The sequence below is a fragment of the Tyto alba genome, unplaced genomic scaffold (assembly GCF_018691265.1).
Source record: "Tyto alba isolate M040663 unplaced genomic scaffold, T.alba_DEE_v4.0 Super-Scaffold_14, whole genome shotgun sequence".
Taxonomy (NCBI): Eukaryota; Metazoa; Chordata; class Aves; order Strigiformes; family Tytonidae; genus Tyto; species Tyto alba.
Window position 1 is genome coordinate 857,215 of NW_024881276.1, and position 14,805 is coordinate 872,019.

Here is a 14,805-nt window from a genome sequence, read left to right on the forward strand (position 1 = left end):
TATGAGAATTAAGAGTCACCAGGGAAATGCTAAACAATAATAACAACTAAAAAATAGCATTAGAATGTTTTATTAGGTAAAAAAAGACAAACCAAAAAATAATTTAAAACCTTTTTTCAATGAATAAATTTTAACTTAATCAAATGCAGTATCCCAATGCCTGACAGAAGATTAAAGCGAAGTCTGAAACGTTTAAATGTTCTGCCTTCACTTTCAGAGTACCAAAACCGTCACACTTCCAAAGTCTAAAAAATGGACTGCAATCAAAAAACTAGTGAAAGTTGGAAGTTCAAGAGAAATCCTGGAAAAGCACACATGCTATACTGAGATCAACATTGTGCTGTTGCAGTGTTGAATTTTATGGCTACCTGGATTTGAGCATTTAAAATCCTGGGTCCTCCAAAATCTGCAGGCCGGCTTAAAATTGTGCCTTTTAGAAAAAGGTGGAACACCTTTTATTTGCTTCCTATTTCCTAAGCCTTCACACCTGGGTTATACCTTCATGCTTTTCTCTGACTGTTACAGTCTTTTCTTTTTCTAAATGAGGACCAGAATTCCAGCTTTAGCACATGCTTCTAGGATCTCAGGCCTGAAGAACTGTATCAAATATCCTGAGATGTGCAGGAAGAAAAGGTGCACACTGGTGAATCCTTGTACTCTTCCCCAGTCTAGCGGGACCACTTGCAGGTTATGCTGTTATGCTGGTTATACTATGTTGTCTCTAGTCAATGCTCTTAGTGAGTAGAATATACCCATAAATAATATATCTGTCTATATATGCAGAAACTTATACACAGTCCTTTTTGGTTCATTATAATATATTATACCTACTCCCTGCTCAAAAATATAAATTTAAAGCATTGGTGTTTCAACAGGTATGCTTAGTTTTTCACTGGAGGGGTGGAGAAAAAGTGGTGGGTTTGACAGATGAGGTTGCTGCAGCAGTGATAACATCTGACTAGAGACCAGAAACAAATGGAGAAGGAAAGAAGCAGTTAACATTAAGTTTGTGACTCTGATACAAAAATGAAGGGTTTTTTGTTGTTTTGTTTTTGTTTTTGTTTTTGGTTTTTTTTTTTTTCATCAGGAGACAACCTCCCCTGCTCGGCCAATCCTCCTTGCCGGCCTTGGATCTAAGAACAGAAGTTTTGCTTCTGTCCTCTGCAGCAAACCTTTGCCCGCTGCCTCCCCTTTAGTCAAAGGGGCTTCAAACTCGGGGGGCTGCCCCGAGCCCTCGCGCAGTGTGCCAATAGGTGTGAGCACTGACTGCCAGCTGGGGGATTACCCAAATTCGTCTGGGCTTCAACTGTGGGCAGGAACTTCTGAATGACTCCATACTGTAGAAATTACACTACTACCAATAGTCTGCCATTCCTCTGCTTTTTAAGGTTGAATTCTACCTTAGCCTTTCTCATAAATCATGAGGATGTTAGTTTGAATTTCCAATAAAGTCTCCAAATGATAGTTATGATTTCTGTTAATAAACGGGACTTTTTAAACGTAAGCCTACTTAAGAAGTAATTGCTCTGGCTTATGATTTTATAGCCTCCATCAGTTTTGTACACTTCACAGTACGAGTGGACTGTGACAGGTATATTGCACATGTCAACCTTTATGTACAATTACTTGTGTATTTGTTCTGTACAATTATATATTTGTTCTTGCTATCTTAGCTTACACAACGGCTCTGGAGCAATGGTGCAACATCTGAAGTTAACCTGGAGGGGCCGAGACCTCAATCTACCGCCCTCGCTCCCAGGCTGAGACTTCCCACCACAACTCATGTGTATGTGTTTGGTACTGCTTTTCTACTTCTCCGTATCCAAATGAAGCCCATCAACTCACCTGTTGTGCACCAGACCTTTAGAAAACATGGATGAAATCAAGATCTGGGAGAAAGAAGCTGGCAGGGGCCGGAGGAAACTCACTGTTTCCCTCTTGTTTGCACTCACTCCCAGTGACTAACAGAACATACATGTAAGGCAATTGGGCACTGATGGTAAAAGGAAGAAAAAATCACAGACATACAGGTCTGGATTTCAAAATAAGGAAAACTAGAGTTAGATAAAACTGCTCACTTTGACAGCAAACCTGCCAAGGCTGTAACTTTACGTCCGGGCGGAGAGATGGCTTAGATCCCGTTTCTAGTCCTGCAGAGTCAGAAACCTTAAGCTTGTTACAAAGGCTGAACAGTCTGTTTGTCCCCTTTCTGCATTCAGGCCAGTGTAACCTTGGAGCCGTAGAAGGAAACTTTTCCCTGTCAGTATTGAAAAGAGCGGCCGGCTGAAGCCGCTCCGCCGCCTGGAACGCGAGGCCCAAACGCCCTGGCAGGTGCAGGTGCTCTGCTCTTTTCCTCTGCAATTTCTCCCAAGACGACACGGCAGATATGCAGCCCCCGGGCATCTGCAGCACACGCCCACCACAGAGCAGAGGGCAGGGGCAGAGCAGCTGCGGTCAGCCACCTCCTCCCTGCAGCACGCTGGAAGGGTTTGTGTGGGAACAAGCCTCCCGGCTTCGCACCCCAACGCAAAAAATAAGCCTGAGGCTAGCTCAGTTCAGCCTTCTATTGTATTTCTCCTTGCTACGTGGTTTCCAGCATTAAGTAACATGGTGACAGATCAAAACCGTTTTCAAAAGAGAGCGCTTTCTTGCACTTTCTGGGTTCTCAAGTATCTTACAAAGCAAATGGCATTGCTTTCCAAGGCTTGACACTCCCAAAGAAAATATTCAACAATCTTAAACACAGTCTCAGTGCACATCACCCGCCAGAAAATTCTTGACTCTCAATTCTGATGAAATTTACTTTTTTTTTTTTTTTTTTTTCCCCTCCAGGAGAGGTGGTGTCATTATAGCATACTAAAGAGACATCACTTGTAGATTTATACTTTTTTTTTCTTAAAAAATTGTAACGTTTTATTTTAATTTGGTTTTGTTATCTTATGACAAGCTTTGAAATAGAAATACACATATGTATTCTTCTTATTATTATCATAATCCCTTGCTATACTTATTTTGCTATGATCTGATAAAGTTTCCTGTTCTTGTCTAATAATAAAAGTTTTACTTTCAGAGAAAAGCTAAAAAGCCAGAATGACAACTACTACTTCTTTTCCCTTGTCCATACACACACAAAAAGCTAGAAACAAGATTTTTGAAGCCAATTTTGTTATTTTTGGAACCTGGCATGGGATTTTTGAATGTCTGCCATGCATACTGTACATAATCTGCCTAGACTGATATAGGCAGGTGGCACGGTAGGTTTTATTCTACTCTTCTTACACAGAAGACTTCTTCTAGGGGAAATAAAAATGAGGAAATGTACTTGGGATATCTGAGGGTACAGAAACTGCAAAACAGTAATAAAGCAAGCACCTGAGTAGAACTGGTAGTCTGCCTGCCTGTCTGCACACCCAAAGGGTGTTCAATGCAGATTGTGCCAATATAACTGAAGAAACCGTATGTCGTAAAGTCCATGCTACACTTTTGCAGATACATGATAGGGCCAGGCCCATATCAGTGTATTTTACAGTATTTTTGTGATTTTTTATTTTCATGTCTCCTTTTACCCTGGCCTGCCTGTGCTACATTGGTTACCTATAGTGGTCGCACTTCAGAATAACTGTGGGGAACAGAATTTTTACCTGTTTACAACACACACACACAAATATTTCTACTCCCCGAAAGACCTGTCAGCACAGACATTAGAACCGAAGGAGCTCGTCATATTTCCAACAGAAGTAAATCATCTTAATCAAAACTGCAAACCTACTAGGTAACCTCAAGCAAACTTTGACAGTAGTGCCTCAGCACAGTTCTACATACAGATCCCTTGGAAGTCTATTATTTCATAGCATCCCTATTTAAATATCTCAGTCACATTTATTCTCAGTTGAGCCCTTATCAGCTGGGAGCTATCTGAACCCTTCTTTCAAGCAGTGACGACTTTTGGACAAGAGTTACGATCGGAGCTAGGCATGGCAGTGACGTGTTTTAATTCAGATGTGCTAATTACTATTCACCTGGCTATTGTAGGATTTGAAATAGAGCCAGGATTTCATGACACCAGTGAAGGAAATCTAAAAAGAGGAGAGAAAAAGCCTTCTGCCTTGATAAATGATAAATGGGGAGACTGAGAGTTTATTTGTTGAGAGGTTGGTCCCTGCTCTTTACTTCAAACACCCCACGGTCCTTTAGCTGTAAATCGCTTGCAGCCATAGCTTGTGAGACCTGGAAATACACCTGATGCTTTCTGCCAGATTCAAAACTGATGCCTTGGCTTTTCGTTGTGTCAAAAGATATTCACATCATTTGTAAAACATTAAAATATAAAGAAGATTAGATAGAATCAAAATTGAACAACAGCCTTCCAAAAGGTACTGCCATGTTTTCTGCTACGTAGTCCAAATGGTTCTGTAACTTGCATGCTACAGACATTTTCCACATGGAGTACATGAGTAAATAGATAACGAAAGACAAATTTATGGATAGCTTCTACAGTATTCAACCTCTGCTCAATAAATTGGGGACTAAGATTCACACATCTGAAGTGTGCTAGAAAAGCTGCCAAACGTTCCATTTCCATATCTCAAAATGTCATTTTTGCAGGAAAGCAGGCTCTCTATTGATGTAGACAGTTACACACCCTCGTGCAGTAATATCTAATCCTAAACCTTTGTCTTTAAATGAACTGTAGGGCTTTGTGATGAGAAAGAAAGAAACACGTTTTCCCACACGACAACTTCACGCAGTTTGAAAAAAACTGTCCTGATTTACACCAGTTGACAGTACATCCTACACAATCTGTGACATCTGAGAGTAGTAGCTGAGGTGGTAAACAGCATCCCTATAAAAAACTCCCCGAGCTCCAGCAATTTACCTTGTGCCATTTACGCAATTCAATACTGTTTATCACTCCTAATTAATAGGGGTGATAAATCATTGTATTCTAAACAGAAATTGTGTCTCTTGAACTCTCTTCATTAAAGTTTAGACACAAATTAAATACCCTGGGCTCTCACTCCCCATGTGGTTACAGACTGGAGAAAAATAAGCCATGCAAGAGTGCACCTTCTACGTCCCCACGATCGGCATGCCTGCACCCTGCAGTCCTGGCTACGTTCGAAGCAAAGCGCTTTGCACCTGCCAGAACATTTGCTTCTGAGCAGGACTGACCGGCCAGGGAGAAGCACCCTGTTAATGCACTTTGCTTTGCTTAGAATCGAGTCCAGTGGCCGTAGGTCATTCTGTGTGCTAATGTACAAGCATGCCCATCGTGTGAGCCAACTGTTGGATTTTGTCTGAACGAGAGGACAGGAATACCTCCGTAGCTGGAGAAATACCAGTTTTGCCTTCTGATTTTCCTCAACGACACTCATACTGGAAGAGACATCAAACAGACCCGTCTTCATAAAAGCAGCGTACAACAGATTGTGCTCGCCTGTTGGCTCTCCTGGACCGGTCTTCTACTTCCTCCCATTTCCAGATGGGCTTTTTTGATCCACGGAGGGAAGGGAAGGGAGAAGGAAAGGAAGAAGTGTCTGTAAGCGCACTGCGCCGTTCATTCCTTTCTGGAGTGCAAGCTGATCAAAGCTGACGACTCAATCCACCCTAAGGAATGGAAACGTGAGGCTCCCGTTTCACCCTGAAGTGAGGATCCTCTAAAAGAGCCTTAAATATGCAGCCCTATTTAAATGTCACGATGATGCAACTTACAGAACACAGGCCAAAACAAACCAGCATTTATTTTATTCCACATTAGACAAAAGGAGTGTATACTGAAGGATATTGGATGGAATACTCACATGTAACCTCGGAACCTACTTAAGTCATTGTTTGGCTTCTCACATTCAATGACACTGGTGAACTTCAAGGGGTCAAATTCTGAGTCCTGGAATAGTAAAAGTGTTAATTACTAAGGGCAAAGACTTGCGAATCATAGCCAAAATTATTTATTTTCTAGCTTTCATAATATATTACAGTCCAGGTTTTTTTTTTTTTTTCTACCAAAAATAATCAAGTGAATGACACGGACCGCTGGCATTGAAAATCAAAGGAACATGGGCAGCAAAATTCCTTAGATGCCTTCCAAACTCTCCCTTAGAAGGATGACTTTTTTTATTCTGCAAGTGGAAGAATGCAAGTTTCTAAAAGCCTTAGATAAAAAATGCCAAGTCTAGAAGTCAAACAAATTTGGACTGGAGTGGAAAAATGAAATTTATCTGGGAAGGCTCAAAATATTCAATAGTATCGCTATACTTCATGTTCAGTGAATCTGCTGAAAACCCAGGACAACATAAGTCAATATACTGCCAATTATGAAAAAGCTAATATGAGCTTTTGAAATACTAGTGAGACTTTTAATTGCTTTATGCCAGCATAGATAAATTAATGTACTATAGTAAATTACACACATATAGCAGAGCAACTTTTTCCTAATTAACACTTAAAAACCTTGATTCTCTAGCTCATCAGTCTGAAGCTGGTATTTTTGCTGACTGTATATGTTTACCTGTAGTTAGCACCTTGTTGTGTCTGAGGAAAAACATCCTATCACAGCATATTTGCTTGACTTTGTTAAATAAAAATCAAGGTTTTCACTTATTTTCCAGACCAAGCAAACTACGCAAGTGAAATCAGAGATATATGTCCTGGTGCTGCTGAGAAGGCTGTTTGTCTCCATCAAGGAGGACTGCCTTTAGAAAACTGCTTTGCACACCATTTGAATGAAAGAACCAATTGTGAATTATCATATTATTAAGCTTTCAATAGCGATAACACTGCAAGTGTTATGTTTTATAATGGTTTTGCTGAGCAGCTGTAGACCCCAATCACTACTTTTTAGAGCACACTGTGGGAACACCTGACAGAATCAGTAACAAAGGCCAGACACAATCTTATTGCCAGATTCTCTGAAACACTCAAGTGTCTCTTTTTTTTTTTTTTCATATTGACTCTCATCAGAAGAGGTCAAAGAAACTGGATTTTAAATAAGAGATTAAATAAACTAGAGGATATGTCAGCATCACCATCAACGCCCTCCTTCATTTTCCCACCAGTTACACCTGGAAGAAAGACAGACTTGCAGCATACAGGAGGTAATTCAAACCACCCACGCCTGACACTTTTGGAAACTTTTCCTGTGTTTTCAAGGAGCAAGAGATCATAAAGAGAACCGTGAAGATGGGCTGTCACTTAGAGACAGCTACAGCCCACTGGGGGAAAGAATCACTTTTACATGCAGAATTCAGCTTGTAAACAAGAGGGACAAAAAGGAGTAAAGCAAAGGAGAGCTCTGAGCAAAGAATAAGATTGCTCTGCTGAGAATCAGACTCCCTACATTACATCAAAGTGGGCAGTCAAGTACCTGAGCCTTAGAGAGAAATCCAGATGATCTTCTCAGCACCAGCTACTGTTGGGAATCCAGCTCATTAGCTATTTCTCGTGGTCAGCCCTAAGTTTCTCTAGGTGACTGAAGCTGGGAATGCTCAGAAGTACCCAGTTCTGCAGAGGTATCTAAGACATCATTAGGCTGTAGAACGGAGCAGATGTAAAGCCACACGCTCACCTCCTTTGGCCCTTGCTCCCCGGCTGCTCACTTCGGACAGGTACAGACACCAGCAGTCCCAAGGAAGGAATCACTGGCTACAACACGTGCCATGAAGCTTTCAGGCCTTGCCACCTGAAATCTGTTACTACAGCTCCTAAACTGTACACAGCCTGCCCGTGTCCGTGCCCCAGCAAAGGTTCACATCCCAGACACTACCCTAGCAGCCAGTACCACCTGGCAGACGGCTTTACTTGAGCTTGTTGGAGAAGGTGAAGCTCTACTAAGTCACACCAAAGCTTGTTGTGCTGGGAAGGCCCATGTTCTCTATGTAACACCTGCTCTGCTGACCTACAACGTGATCTTTTACTTCCTTGACCTGGTATGTTCCCTGGCAGGAAAAAAAAAAAAAAAAAATGTACAGGAAAAATAATGTACAGACATTGCTCAAGGTGTTTCAGTAATATGCTGTCTGGTCTGCCTAAGGATTGTGCTGAAGAAGAGTCACCACTGTAGCTTAAATTGCACTTGTAAATTAGAGGGAAAAGACTGGAAACGTAAACATTTCTTGTCCTTTTCTGATAACATACTATATATAATAGTTAGTTTAGCACAAATTTTCATTCAGTGGTCTTAAAAAAGAAAAGAAAGAAATCTTTGCACCTTTGATGAATGCCCCTGAGGGAATCCTAGAGACACCCAGTAATAAACCCCAACACACAAAAATGCAGGTTTTCTCTGGCTGCTGAACTCAGCAGAGAGAGCACAGTTTCAGTGCTGTACAGACACATTAACTTCCAAAGCAATTGGAAGTTTGCAGACTTTCCTTTGCAGAATTCCCTTTCTGCTAAGAAAGCCTGCCAGAAAAGCCCGAAACTTTATAAATAAGAAGAAAAAAATCTCCTTAAAATCTAGAGTGAAAGCCTTCACAAAAAGAAACCTTGTCAGGGTCAGAAAGAACTAAACCGACCTGACTTCTCCATCACTGCCATGCAACAATAGTCTATCTCCCATCTTTGTTTCTTGGGTTCTTTCATTTATGACTCAGTTTTGGAACTAAAAGTCCTTTATTATTAAATCTAACTGTCTGTATATTTGTGTTGTGTTACAATTAACTTGAAATATGTGATTATGGTCCTTCACCAGGTAATATCTGGGAGGAGAGAAATTCCCATTAGAATCGTAGTTTACGTAAGGAAACAACGCTGTTGAATTCTGATTTATAGCGAAAGCTCTTTGGTTTATTAATAAGTCAAATAGCTCCATCTTTTCCCTGTGAAACTGAAGCATAGATATACAGGGCACGTTACAGCTGATGACACTGTTTTGATGTGAAAATGCCTTTTGGTAAATGACTAGCTGCGGTGGTTGGCTGCCGATCAGGCCCAAACCACAACAATGAACAAATACATTAAGCACGGCCTGTGCGTGACTGCGCTCCGTGGTTATAAAAAAGCACAAAGTTAACGTAAGAGTTCACAATGATCAAAGTTTTGTTCCTTTTTTATGCTGATGGCCACACTTCAGCAGCAAATGAAACAAACGGTGATGATGTTCTCACGTATTAACAGCTAAGCAAAGCTGCAGCTAGGCAAAAGTTAAACTCGAAAGTGTTGCTTTTACGGTGCACAAATCATGACTTGGGCTGTTTTCTGGGTAAAAGTCCATGAAAAAAATTAAGCTCTTCACCATTACATTTAATTTTTCTCTTATAGTGCATTTCTGCATCACTGTTAAGACACAGAAACCAAGATTAAAATATGGTCAGAGTTAGCATTTCCCCTGGCCTTTGTGCAGCAGTTACACCATGTGCCTGATTTTCAGTGTCTTACTTCCCACTTCCATTGCTGCTGGGCGTTAGAGCTGTCCCCAGCCTCAAGAGGGGTGAAAAGCTCCACGCCCAGACAGACTGCAATCTGAATCGAAGCCTTCCAGTGCCTAATGGTCCCACAAACTTGACTTATCTGGTGTTCTCATGGTCTCCCAGTGCACATCAACAAGGACAGGTCACTCACAAAAGGCAGCCGGAGGCGTTTTTTTTTCTTTTCTGAATGTACGTATCGTATTTCTTACGTGGTACCTCTGCATGTGTCCCAGACTTGTGCCTTGTGCACCACTGATCTGAGCAACTCACTTTCTGGTTGCTACAAACCTGGGAGAGATTCACTGACTGCAAGTAAGTTCGCCAGCATATTTCACAAAACTGATGGATGGCAAAGGCCAGGGCGAAATTCTGTTCATGTCAGTCATGTATTTCTGTTAAATAACTTGTTCTCCTTTTGCTACAGTGTCTACTTCACTTGCCATGACCAATTCTAAGGATAAGTCCCTGTAAAGTAAGGGAAAGTATCTTGCTTGCGTTCTACTACTAGGTAGTGCTTAATTTGGATCACAGACTGGTCATTGTTAAGACGTTACAGAAACACTGTGCTTGAAAGGGGGTCACTCGGAGAAACAAGAAATCTAAAAGAAGGGTCACAAATGATTTTACTCGTTTCAGCAGAGTGCCGACTTTGAAAAATGTAAATGTGAGTGCCACGTCTGTCAAAGTCTAGGCAAAGTCAGCCACATTCAATTGTTTTAACAGAAAAAAAAGAACGAGCAACCGAAACTCAAAAGTTTTTACTTCTGCATTGACACCCTAAGGCTGCACACAACCTTATTCCCCCCGGTGCTCCTCTCCCTCCAGGCCAATCAATCCGGAATTCTCTTTGAAACAGTGAAATAGCAACAGCATGAGAGATACATGGTATCTACCGGTCAAGAAACTCAGATTTGGCTTCCCTGAAGCTGAAAAGGAAACTGAATCCTTGTTTCCCTTTGCCCTGAGCAAAAGGGGCTGGTGTAAATCCCTCTGCCCGTGCCGTCCACACTACCGGAGCACTTGCAGGCTCTAACAGATCAGTCCTTTCATTCGCTTCTGTCCTGGGGTGAGTGAGTGGTGGAGTTTTTTGGTGGCAGGGGAGGGGGCTATCGGGGCGGCCCCCTGTGAGAAGCTTCTCGAAGCTCCCCAGCTCCACGTCAGCTCCACTTCTGTTTGGGAAATTGAGCCAATCGGCTGCACCTCTGCGATAACGTATTTAAGAAGGGACGTGGTGAGGAGCAGTGGGACTGGTGAGGAGGAGTTGCTGCAGCTGCATGAACACCAAGGTCAGTGGAGGAACGGAGGAAGAAAGGAGGGGGGAGGTGTGCCGGAGCAGAGACCCCCCTGTATCCTGTGGGGAGACGGCAGGGCGGCCCCCCCCTGCCACCCATGGAGGGATACGGTGGAGCAGACATTGATTTATGGCCTGTTGCTCCTGCTCATCTGATCAAGGGTCTGTGCCCGAAGAAGGCCGGGGTCTCGTGGGAAAAGGCAGCCCCACTGCTGTAATTCAGTGCTGGGAGGATTGCAGCATGCGGGGGAGTCCCACGCCGGAGCAGCTCGGGAAGGGCTGCAGCCGTGGGAGGGAATCCAGTCGGAGGAAGTTAGTGACCCATGACGGAGCAGTGTGGGGAACGCTGCGGCCCGTGGGAGGGACTCAAGTCGGAGAAAGTTTGTGGAGGACTGTCTCCTGTGAGAGGGGGACCATGATGGAGCAGGGGGAATAAGTTTCGGACACTCCCCTCACCGAACATGAAGGAAGTGGCAGCGCTGACTGCACCCCCCATTCCCTGCCCCTGCGCCCCTGGGGGAGGAGGTAGAGATATCGGGAGCAGAGCTGAGCCCGGGAAGAAGGGAGGGGTGGGGGGAAGGTGTTCTCAAGATGTGGCAATGCTTCTCACTGTCCTACTCTGTTATGTGTTGTTAGTGTCTCTAATAAATGTATGTTCTTTTTTTTCTTCCCCTAACGAGTCTGCCTCTTGCTCGTGATCATAAAGGGGGATTTTCCCCCATCCCAGTCCTATCTTGAACCCCAAGCCTGGCTCTCTGTCCCTTCTCATTGCCGGAGGGGAAGGGAGAGAATGCTGCTGCATTGTGGTTGGCTGCCAACCAGGCCCAAACCACAACAGCTTCCAAACCTTCAGTATTGCCCCTGCTTTTCTTTTGCCGCGGTAAGCATGGACGCAAGCATCACCCCTGCGGGCACCAATCCGGCTCTCTGCGGGTGTTTCAGAGGCGCGCTGGGTTTGAATCTCGCACCAGCGTCACGCTGCCACCCCGCTCTACCAGGGGGCTCCCAGGCTGGGCTGCCTGCCCGCTGGCAACAGGACCCAAGTTACTCCGAAGAGTAAAGCCAGCAAATAACGGCCGGCTGCCTTTGCTGTGGCGAGGGCAGGGCAGGGCCGGCTGGCTGGCACGCGCTGCCTGAAGGGCCGCAGGGCCGCTGGCCCAGCACCAGGAACCTGCTGCCGTCAGCACCGCGGCACAGCGCGATTCCTTTTCGGGGGGTAAGTCACAACAAGGTCTTGAAAGATGAGAAGCAGAGGTTTCAGTCCCTTCTTCCCGCACGGTTTGAGAGCTCCGGAAAGGCAGAAATGAGGAAATACATGATCTTGTCAACCGTGAATGCAATCAGGTATATCCCCACTCTGGGGGGGGGCCGTACCCTGCATTCAGAAGCCTTCAGTGACCGAAAGTTATCCACTTCACTCTAGTGTTAAGAACACTTTCTTACCAATATAATACTGAAAACAGGTCTTGAAGGTTTCTGCATGTACGGAACGATGCACAAGATACATCAGAGGAGTGAAGACCACTTCTTGCTTCACTCTTCTGCCATATTATGTCATATCAAAATGAAAAAAAGAAAAAAACAAACAAGAAAAAAAAAAAGAGAGGATTTACTTCAATACGAACAAACTGCCTTTCCTCAAATATCTGACATCACATTTTGATTTTGTCAAAATAACCTTAGTTCACTGCCTTCCTCTGTAGAAACTGCTGACTTTTTAGGAACTCATAGGTATTTCTGAAAGTTTGAAACTTGTCAAAAGGACACACAGTGACACTTATATTAGGTATGTTATGTACTCAGGTATTTCACAGAATATATATTTAATTTCTTCAGGAATCTTCTTGCTAGGAAAATGTTGAACATCCTATCCATAATTCCCACTTCTCCCAGTTTCTTAAAACTTAGGAAAATTCATTCTTACTCTAGATGTAGCAATGGAAAGCCTGATCTTCCTCGTGTAAGCAGACTTAGTCAGATTGCAAAAACCTGCTAAGTATTGATTCCTTCAGAGTTGAATTTCAAATTAAAGTTAAATTGCAGATGTAAAGGGTTCTGTGACTGGGCTTTAACAATGCTCCACATATTAAACCTGGCAAAGAGTTCAATTTAAAACAGTAACTTATGCCTGCAAAAATTGAGCTGTGTCTCTGGGGGGAAGCACAAATGTACACAGGAGAAGAAAACATAATGGAAGGGTGCTTTCTTTAAAATTTTCCTTAAAATAAATCACTGTCCCTTATCTCTCAGGTGACTACTGATGTATCGCCCACTGAAAAACCTATATCCTAAAAAGGCAAAGTGTTCAGTGGAAGGAAATGCTACAACGCCTCTACAAAGTGGGAAACCAACAGAGAGATGGATGAAGGAACTGTAGAAATCTGTCACAAAAAAAAAGGAAACTGAATTTCTCTCTCTCCAACACGACTCTGGAGCTTCAGCGGTAAGAGCACTCGGAAACCCTACAGTGAAACGCCAACCTTTCCGACTCTGCTGGCAACCTCACAAAACTCTCCTAGTCCGAGAGGCAAAGCATGCTGCTCTGCCAGATGGGCGAGTGAGAGAGCTACAGTGCTCAAACAGCACATCCCCCTCGATAAAACGTGTGTTGTACGGGTGATTTAACGGCCTGCTAGTGATATTAATAATGCATCGCTACTAAGATGCTTTCCTTTATTCACCTGCCCTACTTCCGTCCTGCAGAAACCTGTCTTAGTTTGGGCTGAAATAGAGTTAATATTCCTTTTCAGGGACTAGATGAGTGCTGTGTTTTGGATTTAGCTTTGGGTTTGGTATGGGAAGAATGCTGATAGCACACTGATGTTTTCAGCTGCTGCCGAGACTTCAAGGACTCTCCGACTGCCCGTGTCCTGCCCGTGCGCAAGGGCACGGGGAGCAGGGAGGGAGCACGGCCACAGCACCTGACCCAAACTGGCCAGTGAAATATTCCATATCATGGAACGTCGTGCTCACTATATAAAGGAGGGGTGGTGGGGAAGGAGCTCTATCGCTTCCGGGATTGCGATTGTGGGATCTTGGTATCTCAGGGTCGCTGGCCAGGAACTTGGATATTGGTTAGCGGGTGGTGAGCAATTACGCTGTACATCACCTGTCTATATATCTCTTTTTGTTTTCCCCATCACCGTTATTGTTCTTATTTTATTGCCATTATTAAACTGTTCTTATCTCAGCCTGCAAGTCTCCCTTCGCCCCTCTAATCCCTCCCCCATTCCCAGGTGGGGAGGGGGAAGGGAGGGTGATTAGCCGCGGGGGTTGGTTGCCGATCAGGCCCAAACCACAACAAAACCCCAGTTCCATGCCGAATCCTTCCTTCCAACAGGACAGCACGGGCGCCCCAGGACACCCCTGGGTGCCAGGGACAGCGAGCCGCTTGGCACTCTGGGCTTGCTGGCTCTGCCGGGGCCGGACCCGGCCCTCTCCCTGCACTGCAATCGCCGCACGAGGGCTCTGGGATTTGGTTTGGCGTGGGCGCCTGGAGGAAACAAAAAGGGAGTCGTGGGGACAACTCCAAGGAAATATTTAATAGACAAAAATCCGCCTCAGCCAGAAAAGCCGCTTTCCAGTTTAAAAGCTTTTAACAGCAATAAGAATGCATCCTCCTAATGCATTGGTCCATCCTATTATTGCTTTATATAGCAGTACCCTGCATTTAGCATATAAAATTAATCTGACCTTTTATTAGTGTGCCACTGGACTTACATATTGATTTTATGTACCCAAGGCATTCAGACTGTTTATATACTAAAAGAGTGACATGTTTTAATGTCTAAACTGCATTAGTCTCTCTGGCAGAATTTATCTGTGTCACTAATTCATGAGAAAAGGAAGAAAGTTTGATCTATGCCATTTAGGAACTAAACAGATCCAGTCGTACATCAGAATTTAATAGCTTTGTTTTCCACATTGACAACTACAATTATAATTGGATTTTTTTCAGTACTGTTTGTTTAAATGGAACAGAGACGGTAAGTATTCAGAAACATTGGAACAGCTGAGCAAGCCAGGTGGATGTTAGGGGACCGATCTTCCTCTGGCTGACCTAAGTAAGAAGTTTTTCACTTTGTAGAAAATAGCATGAGGGAACAG

The 14,805-nt window shown here is 43.7% G+C and overlaps 1 protein-coding gene across 1 annotated transcript in view; it reads right to left on the reverse strand.

The window, feature by feature from the left end:
- Positions 1 to 14,805, reverse strand: part of ATP10A (ATPase phospholipid transporting 10A (putative)) — a 122,615-nt gene that overhangs the window by 49,956 nt on the left and 57,854 nt on the right. Inside the window, exon 3 of the mRNA XM_032982462.2 lies at positions 5,802 to 5,887. Coding sequence (XP_032838353.2) covers positions 5,802 to 5,887 — 86 coding nt within the window. The remainder of the gene's footprint in view (positions 1 to 5,801; positions 5,888 to 14,805) is intronic.